The sequence below is a fragment of the Dermochelys coriacea genome, chromosome 13 (genome assembly GCF_009764565.3).
Source record: "Dermochelys coriacea isolate rDerCor1 chromosome 13, rDerCor1.pri.v4, whole genome shotgun sequence".
NCBI lineage: Eukaryota > Metazoa > Chordata > Testudines > Dermochelyidae > Dermochelys > Dermochelys coriacea.
The window spans coordinates 17,384,704-17,399,467 of record NC_050080.1 but is presented as its reverse complement, the minus strand read 5'-3'; the positions used below and the strand labels follow the sequence as shown (position 1 = coordinate 17,399,467).

Genomic DNA, 14,764 nt, shown 5'->3' with positions numbered 1-14,764 from the left:
GCTTTTTTGCCAGAAATGCGCACTGTACAATGCTAGTTAATTTCAGAGTATCACATACAGATGCTGGTTTTTTCCTAGTGACAGTTCCTTGCCATATCACACGTATAACAGTATGAAAAATTACTGGGTTATCTTTTCTTTCAAATACAAAAGAAAAGCCTTCAGAAATTCAGAAGGTTGTGTCACTGTGCTGTCTCATTTTACCTTTTCTCATGTCTTGGTTATTTTAGAATGTGAGCTTTTACCTGGGGAGCAAGAAGCAAACAGAATCTTAACTTTCTAGCTAAAGTGACAAAAAACTATGCTGAAGCCACTTGCTTGACCCTGTGAGATGCTAGCACCTGCAGTTCTGTTACTTCACTGCATTGTTCCAGAGTTATGGCACTGAACAGCTTGCGAAATCCTCAGTGCCTTTCAATATTGAGCATTTAATTTGCAAGGTTTTAAAGAAGAGTTTCCCTGAAAAAATGCTTTGTTTTCTTCCAGTGCTCATGATTCATTGCTTTTCACAATCTGATCTTTTTCACAGGATCATTCCATTAACTTAAGATAGCACTGCTCAATAATGAAAGTTAAACACCTTTCTCTTTTGCTACAGCATCAGATCATCTCTGTTTTTGCAACTGTCAGATAAACTTACATACAGTTAGTTTTATCATTTATTTTTAGAAGGATTACGGTAGATGATGTGTACCGTAGCTAATGTCCTGTAGGGAACATTCCTGAATTGACAGGGCACTGCCTAGATCAGCTAATAGTACAGTTTTTCTACTACTCTCATTCTAGGCAGTGCTGTGCTATACCATGGATACAGAAGATAGAGCCATTAGGCCAAACCAAAAGGCTGGTTTCAAGCATCCTTGACTAAAGGAAGGTCTTACAGTTAAGGCAATGGACTGGGACTCAAGAGATCTATATAGCTCCTGACGCTGACACAGACTCCCTGTGGTCACCTAATCTTTCTGTGCCTCAGCTCCCCATCTGTAAAATGGGGATAATGACACTTTTTTACTCAGTAGCGGACGGTATGAAGATAAATCCATTAACACCCATGCTTAGATATTACGGTGATGAGGGCTATGTAAGGTCCTAGAAAGAGCTGCAGCCTGGTCTGGATCAGAAATTTGTGTCAACTCAGCAGCTCACGTGACTCTCACCCTCTTGGTTCACTGTCCATTATGGAATGGAATAATTTTCTCCTCTTTTCGGTCCCCTTGTTCTCACCCTGTTCAAAGTCATTGATGTATTTTACTTTATTACATTAAACTGTTTGGCAGGAGTAGGTCCCAGGGCCAGATCACGGGCTGTGTTGAGCGGCTACATTGGAGTGGAGCCTCCCCTCAGTACACCCAGAAGATAGAGCAGTAGAGTAGCAGGCTAACCTAGCAGCTTGCTGACAGCGAGGCAGGGGATCCAGACAGCTTGCTCAGTGACACACCATGGCGCCAATGGAACAGTCTAATTGCTTGGGTGCATGTCCTGGCCCCAGCCTTCCTATGCACCATTCTTTCTGGAGCAGTAGTAAAGTACACCCAGCCCCTCCCTCCCCCTTCCCAGCCAGCACAGCCAGCAACCCTTAGCAATCCTGCCTGGATTACCACAATGGCTACCGGATTCCCAGTGTGCTCAGAAACTGCTACAATCCCCCTCTATGCCCTTGCACCAGTGAGACAGGACATTGCCTTAAAGAAGGGGAGCCATTGTTTAGGGTCCTCTTGATCTCACTGCAGAAGATACAGAGCTGACTATAGCTGCTGTGGTATCACAGAGGACAAAGATAACCTATTAGGTATTAGGCCCTAAACTACTTAGGAGCTTATAGGTCAAATATGGTCCTTTCTGGATCTGTGGTACCAGGTGTGACAGACCTCCTCCTTACCAGACTGTGGTGTCTAACAGCTGCTAGTTATGGGATTCATGAGGTCAGCATAAACCTTATTCTTCTAAAGACATGTACTAATGACTTAAGAGAGAGATGATCAGCTCCATTAAAATGCCTTTCCCAGCTGTAATTTAGACTCATTTCTTCAGCCAGCAGCTGCTCTGTTTAAAATGTGGATTTTTAAAGAGATTGCTTTAGGAAGGCAAAGGGCAGCAGCTAATAGGTCTATTACCAGATTGAATAAAATGGGTATTGTAAATGTATATAATGCTAAAGGAAATGTCCAAGCTACAATAATGTGTTTATCTTAGTTAAGGTGGGTTGATGGCCCCAGCCACACTGCAGACGAGAGGGTTAAAGAAACCTCTCTTGTAATAGCAAGATTTTTAGGCTGTATATTGCTTTCAGGGCCATAAAGACAAGTACGGCCTTCTGTAATTGAAAACAAGTTTTGTTAAAACTTCACTCTCAAAGTTTGAGGTAAAAGGGTTGGTTCTTACCGTGCCACAGTGTCAAATGTTATCAACTCTTTCTGCATATGGCTGACTTGTGACTGTCAGGATGGTATTGTCCATGAAAACTGAATATAAAAATGTCTGATCATGTCAGTATATATTTATTTAAATGCATATGCACAAGGGGGCTGAATTAAAGTTGCACAGATAACTTTCATTCTAGCATTTCCAAACTTTGTGTCTGATTTTGCAACCTTGCCATTCTTTTAATGCAGCTTTTTGTCTAACTAAAAGAATAACTTTATTTACATGAATATGTGTGGAGGGGGGCAATTCTTGGGTAGATATGTATGCATATATTTTCTTTCTGCTAAAATAAACAAAACAGCATAACATTTCTCAGTTCATAGACTTTAAATGGCATAGACCTGCTTATGTCTTTCTCAAAGCACCCAGCACTAGATGATTTCCAGATATTTGTAGTTAGTAAACAAAAAGATTATGATTTTCCATTGGAAATTGAATTAAAAAATAAGGATGCCAAGATATTTTCTTTACAAAAATAAATTGAGAGGAGAACATGTGCAAATCAAGCAGCTCTTGTTCAGAAATGGTCCCAGGAACAGATGCAATGGCTTTGCACTGCACTGTCAGGGGATTCTGGACACACAACGAAGCATAAACAGACAGAAGGGTCAGCCTCTACAATGGGAATCCTTCAGTGGCATTGAATCAGTGCCTGAAGGATTGTCAACTCTCCTCCTTGTTGCCTCTCCCTGCTACCAATGCAGTTGGCATGGCTGGAAGAAAGGGGGCACAGGGCAGCAGCTCTTTGGAGCCATCAACATCTTCCATAAATTAGAGCAGCCCGAAGGGGACCAGTCTGCATTCATCAGCTCCAAGATCAGGAGAATAAAAATGGTGAACATTATGTCACTTTCCAACACTCTCTCTTGCACCACACACCCCTCCTACCCACCTGTGCTGTGTGCAATTTGTCTGGGCAGCCCATAATCTGGGCTGTAACCTATGATCTGGAATAGCCCCTTACCTTCAGCAGTCAAAAGGATCAGATAATGACACTAAGACACCTTATGCTTAATGATGCTGACTCACTCAAGTGTATCTTCCTTTCCAAAGTTCTCTCTCATGCTGGTGTGCAGGAAGACCAACCTTCTGTATGGATGCCATGGCCCAGCTGCTCAGAAATAAACACTCAGCTTTCTGCGTCATGACTTTGCTAGATATATTTAGTCGTACCCAAGGATTTGCACGAAATTCCATGAATGTGCAAATTGGTTGGGAGTTACACACAATAGCTTATGACAGCTATATTCTCCCTTGAATGTGCTTCCATGATGTAAAGTCACTGTTGACTGTATCTAGTGGTTAGTTACTAAAAATGACTGTATGGTGCATTGAAGCTGCCCTATTAACTAGAGTCAGTAGCATTAAAGCTGTAGTCTAGCAGGTACAAAGCCAACATAATGGTGATTTTTTTTTAAATGTTCTTTCTAACTGCTACCATTACCCCAGCCCAATGGATTAATTAATAAAGCCAAAATACACTACTTGGGTCTAGAACCAGTTCGATGACAGTTCTCAGAAAAAACAGAGGAACACAGAGGAGACCAGTTGGATGATGGAAGGGAAGCCATTGCTATTTTACTAATCTTTCAGTTTATATCGAATCATGATGTCATTCTTCGGCTGTAACATTCCGAAGCCGTATCTTCCCTTGTCATATCCTGGGATTCTTGCTTCAGGATCTTTCAGTTCCAAGTCAAAATTGGTTAACAAGATGAAAACAAACCTAAAATGATAAAATGACCAGGTCAGTAAAGTATATGATATTAACAATCTACTAGTTTCTCTATGCTTAGAAGGCAAATATAGAGGGAACTGGTAGTTCTGACTGTAGTTAAGGTTGCCTGATACTTCCTATTATTAACACCCAGCTTACGACTTTGCCAAACGTTTCCCATTCAGATTGGACTTTTCCATGCCAGGTGCCTGCCACTGGCTGAATTATTTTGGAAAATTTCAGAAAAAATGGTTTAGCCATTTCCAAGAATGACATGAGGGAAAAATACATTGTACAAAGTGAAGGACTGCTAATGACAAAGTACTATGTGATCATATCATTAAAGATTGTATCCTAATGCAAGCAATGGGGCCCAATGCAGGTTGCACCAGAAAACTTAATTCTGGACTTTCCTAAGTTTTGCATCCTTAATATAACTTTGACTTTACAATCTTCATGTTCTTTTAATGTAGTTTTGTGTATGCAGTATATGTATGAAGTTACAGTAGAGTGAAAGGCCTGGGAGCATTTCCTTTCTACCACCACAGTATATACTATGCAGCATAAATAACTAATTCACAAATCATTTGGAGATTTTGTGATCTATGGCGTTAAAAAAATACTTATTTAAAAATAAATAAATACGGTTTTCCAAAAGAGTTATACGGGTTATTGAAGAATAGATACAGAATTTACAAATGGTCTCAACCTGTATTTATACAAAGTAGATGCTGGAGGCATTAGATAAATATTATTTGTTTTGCTATTTTTTTTTAAACAGAAGTCCAAGTTTTATAGAACAAGGTTCTTATCCTGGATATTAAAATTACAAATGGCCAGAATAACTAAGTTTCATAGACTCTCTGCATTTACTTACTGTTTGATGCTATTGACTGCATGGAACTTCCCAATACATGTGTTAATTCCTGCTCCCCATGGCATGTTGTAATACTTGAGCCTTTCCCCTCCTTTATAGAAATCCCTTTTCTCTGTGTTGTCCTGCATTGAGGAATCTGTTGTATTTAATTTCTGAAAAATAAGAATGCATTTCTCTCACCCAGTTATTCTCTGTCCCACGGGAGCAGATGGCTATCTCTGAACACAGAGACAATCACTTGCTGTATATTTGTATTCTGATATCACCTGAAATGCTGTTGTAGAGAGAACATTAGAGGCTTTCTAAACACTGATTGGAAGACATTCTGAGAAGTAGGGAGCCTATGATGAAACATCTGTAAGGGATGGTCTAGATAATACTTAATCCTGCCATGAGTGCAGGGAAGTAGATGACCTCTTGAGGTCCCTTCCAGTCCTGTGATTCCATGCTTTCCAAATGAAGATTGGAGAACATAGGTCAAAAGAGCAGTGTGCTGGGGAAAACACGGATACGAACTTCCCTATCTAGGGAGACCTAACTAGATTTTAGGGACATGAGAAGACACTACTCTTCCAAGGAACTCTGGTATGGACTGGGAGAGAGAGAGAGAGCAGAGCAAAGCACACAAGCATGGGTTCTGAGATGGGAGATTACCCTAACCTCTGACCTTCAAAAAGGTGTGTTCTCTGCCCTGCAATAGTGCAGCATGCAGCTGTTGGGTATTTATGAGCATAGGAAGAAATGGTTTTCTTCATTTTTAAATCTATTTTCTCTCTTAAATAAGTTATACACAGCTCTTTTTGGTTCAGTTTTCCCTTCCAGTACTCTTGGCTAGCATCTCAACCTGTTGAATGTTTTCTCTGGCACGTTCTTCAGCAGGACTATTATATAATCCCAGCAAACACTGATTCCTAGATTTCCAGGCCAGAAGGGGCCATTATGATAATCTATGAAGATGTCCTGCATAACACAGCCCATAGGACACTTTTCCCCCGAGTAATTCTTGCATAGGGCCCATGAGGCAGACCCTCAGCTGTAAGTTGTCAGAGCTGCAGTAAAGCTAATGGAGCCATGTTAATTTACACCAGCAGAAGATCTGTGCCCATACTTGTGGGTGAGCTATAGCATGTCTTTCAGCAAAATGTCCAGTGTGGATTTTTAAAGACTTTGAATGATGGAGGATCCACCACACCTCTAGGTCTTCAGCAAGATTTTGCTATGCTTCATCTAATTATGCCTTTTTCTGCTTGATTAAAGAGCTGTTTGCGGTCAGAAATCTCTTTCCCGTGTAGGTATTTAAAGACTGTGATCAAATATTGTCAGGGAGTCAGCTGCATCAGGGGCAGTCTCCTAGCAACACACTGGCCACAGGGATCCTAATGGGGGCTGCCTGATTGACTTCACTTCTCACTTGGTGGAAGGGTGGAGCTAGCTACTATTTAATCCAGCAACAGCCAGCGCTTGCTGGCTGCTCAACATGTTCCCTACCCTCAGCTGGCTTGGTCCTTCTTCCTGCTCTTGCTACTTCTCTGCCTGCCCCCGTGCCCACTTCAACCCATATCCTTCCCCATCCTTGACATCCCAGCTCTGCTTTCCGACCAAATCTCTGGCTCACCCATTGGTTCTGGCATTCAGCTTCTGATCCATGTGTAAGCGGGGGAATAGTCCCGCTCTTGTGGGGAACTTTTCTGACTTCTGCACTACCCCGGTGAAGTGGGCTAGTGAAAGGATCTGAGTCCTCGCTCCTACTTCCTTTACCCAGTGGCCTCCCTGCCCTTGAGGACTCCCCTTCCACTCTCATGTCCAGCAGAGTCCTCGTAACCCCAAGAAGGCTGGGCCCAGGATTCCTGGGGGGCTCAACCCCCAACCCTGCTGTGGTCACCTAGGACAGAGGCTAGGGTGTCCCCACTCCGGGGTACTCTCTCTGCCATGGGTACGTCTCTGACCCACTGACCATTACATACAAGTTAAAGCAAATGCAAGTTATTTAATCAACAATTAATAGAATAAAAGAATTATTTTAGAAGAATAGAACAAAAGAATAAGGGAAAATGGGAAAGGTTAAAGGAAACACATCACCCCGCTCTGTGGCAGGGAACATCACAAACAGCGTCTCTGGAATGTCCGGGCAGTTCACAGTCTGTTCCTTGTAAGTCCCAGGCCTTCTTCTCAGGCCCTGGCTGTGCTGCAGGGATGCTGTGGGTTGGACACTTGCTCTGGTGATGGCCACACGCTCTCAGGCTCTAAGTGGTAGGACTCTTCTTCCCAGTGTTGTCCCCGCCCTGTCGGGGTTATGATCCAAGCCTGGCCTGCAGAGCCTCTTGGCTGAGGCGTCTCCCTGTGCTGGGCCCACTGCCCAGGGTCCCCCTCGATCTCCACAGCTGCTCACCGCACCCAGCTCCAGACTGCTCCAGCCCCAGCTCCACCACTCTGTCTCTGCATTGCTGCTGCTCTGCCACCAGCTCCCTGGACTGCTTCTTTGGCCCCTCTGGCTCTGGCTGCTGTAGCTCCATTCCCAGGACAGGTCTGCTCTGCAGGCTGCTTCTGTGACTCTGCTCCCAGCACTGACCTGCTTCGTGGGCTGCTTTTCTGGCCCTTCTGGCTCTGGTTGCTGCAGCTCTGCTCCCAGGGCAAGTCTGCTCTCTCTGGGCTGTGCCTCTGGCTTTGGGGCTGCAGCTCTGCTCCCAGAACAGGGTCTGCTCTCTCTGGGCTGCTTTTCTGGTCCCTCTGGATCTGGCACAGCTCTGCTCCCCAGCTTAGCTTGGGCCCCACTCTGTCTGATCCAGGCAAAACCAGCTCACATGGAGGACAGGACCTCCCTGGCCTCCTGACTTCCTGATTAGCCTGCCCACCCTGTCATTCAGGCTGACCTGGAGCATTGGCCTCTCCCCATTGTTCCTGGGGACTGTCAATCTCAGGGTCCTGATTTCCCATAGATCCTTCCCCTTTTAGTACTGGGAGCTAGCCAACCAAAACACCCCATTGAATGTTAGTAAGGGGGCAACAGTCCCCTTACACATAGCCCTGACCCTCAGCTCTATTCTCAATTATAGCCCCATGTATTCTATGGCCCCGAATCTTGATTCCAGCTCAGCTTCATTCTAACCTCCAGGCCTGGCTACCCCTAAGGCTCTGTCCATTAGGCCCAACTGCCCACGTCCTGGTCATGTCTTTGACAAGTATAAAGGAACAAAAAGACTTTTGTAGCCTGGGAAGTGTCTCAGCATCATAAATGGAGAAACTCATTTCACGTTAAGAGAAAGAGGGAACTATAAATTCCCCCAGATTAATGGGCATAGACAAAAATCCACTGACAGCCTGAATTTAGTGCTGGTTGAAAGTGATGAATTGACAACCCTGGAGACTGAAGTCCTGAGTTTATCCACAAAACAGAAGCTGCACGTGCAACGATGGTGCAAGTTGTCCTCTCCCTGCCCTATCGATGTACCTCAACTCTAAGATATAGGACCTGCCTCTAGGGAGACAGATTTAGTTCACTGGAATCCTTACGTGTGATTCAGCTGCAGGATTTGGGAGCAGGTCACTCTATCATACAAACAAACCAGTCCCCTTGGTTTTTTTTCAATGAACCCTTCAGCAGAAAAATGGCATCAGGTCCCTGTATACCTTTGCATGGAATAAGCTCAACTTCAAATGACAACCGAGCTGCCAAGATTTGCCCCCTGCGCACCCCAACTTTGACTCTCTTACAGCAGTATCATGATAGCATTAAAAATGACCCAACCTGTCACAGAGCCAGATGTGACATAAGGCGTTGAGCTGCTATTGCTGTTGAGAAAGGAGTGGTGTCTCGACGGGGAAAATGAGTCAAATTTTCTCCAGTCTTGCCTGATGATCTTTTGTCTTTTAAATCAAACTGTCATAGGGTTTCATTGTGTTAAACTAATATTTGGAATCCAAACCTTCTGTCTCTGAATGGAGTACAGTAACTTAACGAGTTATAAGAGGTCTCTTGACCTGGCAAATTGTATTTAATAGCATTTATATTGCTGTAATGCTGACATCATTTCTGACATTTTGGCCCCCGGCAGACTGTATGTAGAGGAAGCATAAACAGCTTGTTTCTTTGTTACCAAATAGCAATTAGCAGGGGGCTTAAGGGGTAACACATGTTTCTATATTCAAAGATTGTATCAAGTTGTTATGGCAACTGGATAGTGGAATTCCAGTTGTCATAACAAGTCAGCGTTGTCCTCACGTACCATTGATTCCACAATTTCATTTTTAGAGCTCAAGTTTACATATCTTACCAGCCTTTCCCATAACACTGAATCTGAAGGAGAAAAGTAAAGCAACTCATTTGATCTTTTTCAGTGCAAGTTTTTCCTCTTAAAATGAGAAGCAGATTAAAGGAACATGATAGAAGTTAAATGTTAAACCTAACAGCATTTATTAAAACAAAAGCCAATTGCAGAAATCCTCGGAACCCTTCAAGATGCTGGAGCGCCAGGATTCAGATCCAGTTGGAAGCAACCAAATGTTGTTAGCCTCTGGTGGTCATTCTTGAATGAGCCATTCCAACTTGGTTCCAGTTGCACAAAGGACCATGATGGTACCCATTGGCAGGAACAGCAGAGAAGGTACTGTCTGAACTGCCCATGTGGAATGAACTCCTCTTTCATGCCCACTAGTGGCTCCCATCAGGTCAAGTCTGAGATCTCACTCAATCTCACTCTTACAGCATGGTAGGAGAAGTCAGCACTGCTGTGGCCCATGCTGTACCTGTTCTGCTTGGCCAAAGGAGAGAGGACTTTGGCCTCTATACCTAGCTGTGTACTTTTATGGTCTTCATCTCCATAGTACCTGAATCTCTAGGGGTGTCAGGCCAAATCCCACCTGAGCATTGAAAATTCACATTGTTCTTCAAAAGAATACCTATAAAGCACTACAAGACACCTTAAAGAAACATCACAGTTGTGCTGCCCACATTCAGATGTTGGCTGCCATCCCTGCTGAAAGTTTGGCTTCTAGCTACATTTTGTGCTGTAGAAACTGCATCGTATGTCCAAGTCTCCGACTTACAGTTGTAAGTTAATGGGACTCATCTCCAATCGACCAGAGTCTTGCCTTTAGTCCCTACTGAATTCTTGGTATGCAGCTCTCAAAAGTGCCTGACATGCTGGGCATGCTACACATAGTGCTACCTCTTCTTCCAACACCAGCGTCCCCGCTCTGCTGAGTTGCAGCAGATGTCCAGGACCTTCTAGGTCAGCTTCCCAGCAGAGAAGTCTAGTCACATAGAGTCTGGCATGCTCTAAGTGTAATGTGCTTTATTTACACATATACACCACTCCTGAAATGAGATCATCCAAACAGCATGCAGGGCAATCCCTTCCTCCAGGACTCTCAGTCCTGGTTTACAGGGAGCAACTCTGCTTCAAGACTTAACTCTAATCAGAGCCCAAGGCTGAGAGCAATTGCTCCTGCTGCTCACAAAGCATCCTCTCCCCAGGCTGACTTTACAGAAAACCTCCCATACCCCTAAGCTAACAATACCACAGCCTGTCTTCCCAATTGCTCACAAACTCAAAAACACACTTTGGAAGACTATGTGTTACAGCCCCACCTGGTGATGCCTGCCAAAACAATAAGTAAATAATAATAACAGGTGTTCTAATATTAATATTGGAACAGTGATTCTGATACTCAACTACTCTGCCATTCAACCCAGAGTAACTGAGCAATAGATTTTCAAGATGAAAGTGACGGTCAGAGCGTGAAGTGATACAATTGGAACAGCAGCCATCGGATCCTTTGCAACCTGTCACTAAAGCAGCAGGTGGTTGTTATGGGAGGAGGAAGTCATTCACTCACTCTGGAAAGCACTGAACAGGATTCACCCAAATGGGAGAGAAAATAGCCAGCAGTAGTTACAGTGCTAGCAGTTTCTGAAGAAATCAGAAACCCCTCTGGGGCATCGCCCAAAATGTGAATGTCAGGACTGTGCTAATATTCCTTTGTGATGTATCCAATCTCTACACATTCTGCAGGGAAGGTGTAGGGTTAGCTCTATAGGGACAGGAGGATTGGAATGGGAAATGGTCCATATAACCTGTAGTAATTACTGAGATTGAACTGTAGAAGAGCCCTTTCCCTCTCCCATGCAGTGCTAACCACTATGAGGACCCCTTTGCACCCCACAGATGACAGGGAAAGAGATCCCTCTGTGCATTGCTATGTAATGGGATTATATTAAAACTGTTCTCTAGATCTTGTTACATATAACAGAGTTACAAATAATGCAGCCCTTTCTGCTCACAGTAGTTCCAATGTACAATTCTGTACATTCAATTTTAAAGGGACTCAAGTACTTCACAAGCATTTGATGGCACAAACTGCAGATGAGGAGGATAAGCAGTCCAGCTTTTCAGAAAGGGGAGAGGACAGCTTCCAGTAGACGAGTATGCAACCAGTACACAAACAACCATAGGAACTGCACCGAGATCCAGCCCTCAAACACTGGATTGTGGCAACATTAAATGAATCAGATGAAGTTTTCCGAAATTTAATTTCAAATCAGGGCAAAATAAAGTCCAGGATATTGAAATACTAGCCATTTCAGGCCACATTCCCAGAGTTCAGGTGCAGAACTCCATGCACAGCTCAGGTAACTGAATGCACAAATGATCAAAATTGGTCCCTCTCACGTGCTGTTGCCTCATTTGCCTGTGTACTAGTTGGCCCCTTGTGAGGATCAAACCTGAGACACCAAATGCACAAGAGCCCACTTCTTCAGCTAAAAGAGCAACCTTGCTAGCTGTCAAAAGGTACTAGGCTCTTTGCTTGGTCCAGCCACGAGGGGGAAGCTCGATCAGGTTCACTAAACCAGCATATCACAGTAGGTGTGCATGCAAATTAGGCACACAAATGTCTGCTTAAGCTCTGAAAATCTAGTTCTTATTTTCAGAATGTAGTTAACCTAAAAGGAGATCTATTCAAACTGGCATGTTAAAGATGCCAAATTCAGGTTCAATAATGCAGCCTACTGTATTATATGCTCAACTCAATCATTTTAGATAAACCACTAAAGCTGGGACACTGAGAGGGAGCAGCACAGAAATTGTCACAAGAATTAAGATTCAGAATGACACAAAGTTACCTCTGGCTCCTCATAGATTTCGGAGTCCATCTGTGGGCTTAAATATGGGAAAAGACAGAGCCTGTCTTCTTTTCTCAGGCTGAACTTCCTGCCATCTGCCAGTCTCAGATTCATGTCTGCAAGTACTTCTCTGCTGATAAAAGGGGCTGCTGTCAAACGTAGTGTTTCATTCAATACACTGTCTGCACAAGAGGAAAAGCAAAGAGAGAATTACTGCATCCAACAAACAAGAGTGAGCTAACTGCAGTCTGCTTGCTTTATATTTATGCATAATGAATGGAATTGCATACCTGCAAAAAATAAATTGTTTAATGAAGTTCTACCACATAATATACTACTAAATGGCAGATATACCTTAGACTTAGAGGGTTTATATCTCCTGCCTTCCCTGGGAAACTGAACTAGACATAAAGAAGAGACCACAGAAATACTAGCCATGTCTTCAAGGACTTTCTCTGCAATTCTCCTGTAAAAAATGTGAATCCAACTATTTCCTGCATCTCAGTCACTCAGGAGCTAACTGCTTTGTTATTGAATAATGTGTGCAGCTTTCTGATTACAGAGTGGCTTGTGCAGTTAACATATATATGGTCAAAAGCGGAGAAATTTAAGGAGAAATCCCTCTGTCATTTAAAATCCATGGTTGACTATGTAGGTTGCTCAGCTTATACAAATTCAAGGTAGAACCGCCTGTTAACATTACTCTGCTAGACACCAAAAATCATGGACAGAACAGAGACATTGGATTTATGGCTTATTTCAACAATCTGTAATCCATTATCCCCCCTCTTTTTGTCCTATGACTGCAGAGGGGTTAACGGGACAATCTACCTTGAATGGTCCCTTACAATATGTGCTAACTAGTTATTCCAACCAATCTGTTCCACTTTGCATTTTGCTGTGATGCTGGGAGTTCCTTTCTCAGACCTGAAGAAGAGCTGTGTGTGTGGCTCGAAAGCTTGTCCCTCTCACCAACAGAAATTGGTCCAATAAAAGATATCACCTCACCCACCTTGTGTCTTTGTTATTAATACTAAGAATTAGAGCTGTCAGAAATTTTTCACAAAATAATTTATTTATTGGAAAATCCTGATTTTGTTGAAATTGAACAATTTTCCTGTTTTGAAAGTTTTTTGAAAAAAATAATTTGAAATTGTCAAACTGCCTTGTTTTACCATTTTTAAAATGAAAAGACTTGTTTCTTCAGTACAAAAGGATTTTTTGTTTAGAAATTTAAGTTAATTTATAGTGAAAATATGTAAAAAAAAATAAAGAAGGCCAAAATCAAAATTAAGTGTTTTAAAATCTTAAAAATGCAACAGTTCAATTGATCCAATTAAAAAACTAGTTGGATTTTGTGTTTGTGGAAATTCTCAAGATTTCAAGCCCCAATTCAGCACAGGAAAATGTTTCAAAATCTTGAAAATTCAGGAAAATTGTTTCCTTCTCAGCTCTACTAAGAATGTTCTGCTTTCATCAAAACCATGATTGAGTATTAAAATAGATTCAGATTACTTCTCATTGCAGCCACTATTTCAAGTCATTAATCCAGTGTAAAAGATTATGCTTCATATACTAACACAGTGACTCCCACCTCCTAATACCACTTCTTGAAAGAAGTTCTCACTAAATCTGTTCAGTGAAGTATTAAAACTGGGTTGACTGCTCACAACAGCATTACTTACTCTCACTATGCAGAAAGCAGGTTAAAGATCTGAATATACCATGTAGACGCATTTTACAGAGTAGAAAAACAGAAAAGAGGCGAGTAATGCACATGCTAGATAATAGAAAACTTAACTAAGGCGAAGAGGTGTTCCCCAAAGTATGGAGAAAATAAGATTTACATTTCCCAAACACTGTTTAAGAACCAGCTTCTATGGCTTAAATATTATGTCTAGCTTTGTCACTGAAGAATGGTGTATAATTAAACCTTTTTACTTTGCAGTTAACATCAGACTAGTTAATTAACACTTGTAAAACCTTGAATAGTACCTAGAAGGCTGTAGGCCAGGTTTTTAAATCTTTAAGGATCACAATTATGAGAGGAAAGCAAGAACGCCCGTTGCATGCCTACATTTTGACATTCATTTACTTGGGATTTCTTCTACAACAGCTAGATATAGCTGTATGCAGATTTTCTCTGATTTGCATGAGCAAGCACATTAACTGCATATGCAAATTAGGGCCATGATTGCATGCACATTTTGTGCCTACAATTTTGGCCTAAACTCATTGCAAATTTCCTAAGTTACCAAAGAGAATTTAAGCCAAATGGTACATGGATGTCCCCAGAAGAAATGTACTAACCAAAAACAGGAGTGCTGTCCAGCATCTCTTGGCTAATGCCTTGCATCTGTTTCATTGTTTGTCCTCTGTTTCTAATTATTTTTTCTACTTCACCTTGAACTGCTGCCATGGCTGCAGGATGCTTTAGAAGAAACAGGAGAAGCCAAAAAACTGCAGGACCTGCATTACCCTAAAAATAAAACCCCCAGAAGGAAACAGAGTTATCAAAATTGTGAGCAGATGAATTGGAACAAACAGAACTTCCATTACATCACAAAAGGGAAACATAAGTCAATGTCAATTCAATTTTCATTACAAGCAAAATCTTTTCCGTCAA

General features: G+C 42.4%; 1 protein-coding gene across 1 annotated transcript in view; it reads right to left on the bottom strand.

Moving 5' to 3' along the window:
• Positions 1–2,477: 2,477 nt before the first annotated feature.
• The window catches only part of PTGIS (prostaglandin I2 synthase), a 35,259-nt gene continuing 22,972 nt past the window's right edge, over positions 2,478–14,764 (bottom strand). The window contains exons 7-10 of the mRNA XM_038370061.2: positions 14,449–14,617; positions 12,139–12,320; positions 5,019–5,170; positions 2,478–4,150 (exon numbers count right to left, since the gene is read on the bottom strand). Of these exons, the coding sequence (XP_038225989.2) occupies positions 4,006–4,150; positions 5,019–5,170; positions 12,139–12,320; positions 14,449–14,617 (648 nt within the window). The 3' untranslated portion in view covers positions 2,478–4,005. The remainder of the gene's footprint in view (positions 4,151–5,018; positions 5,171–12,138; positions 12,321–14,448; positions 14,618–14,764) is intronic.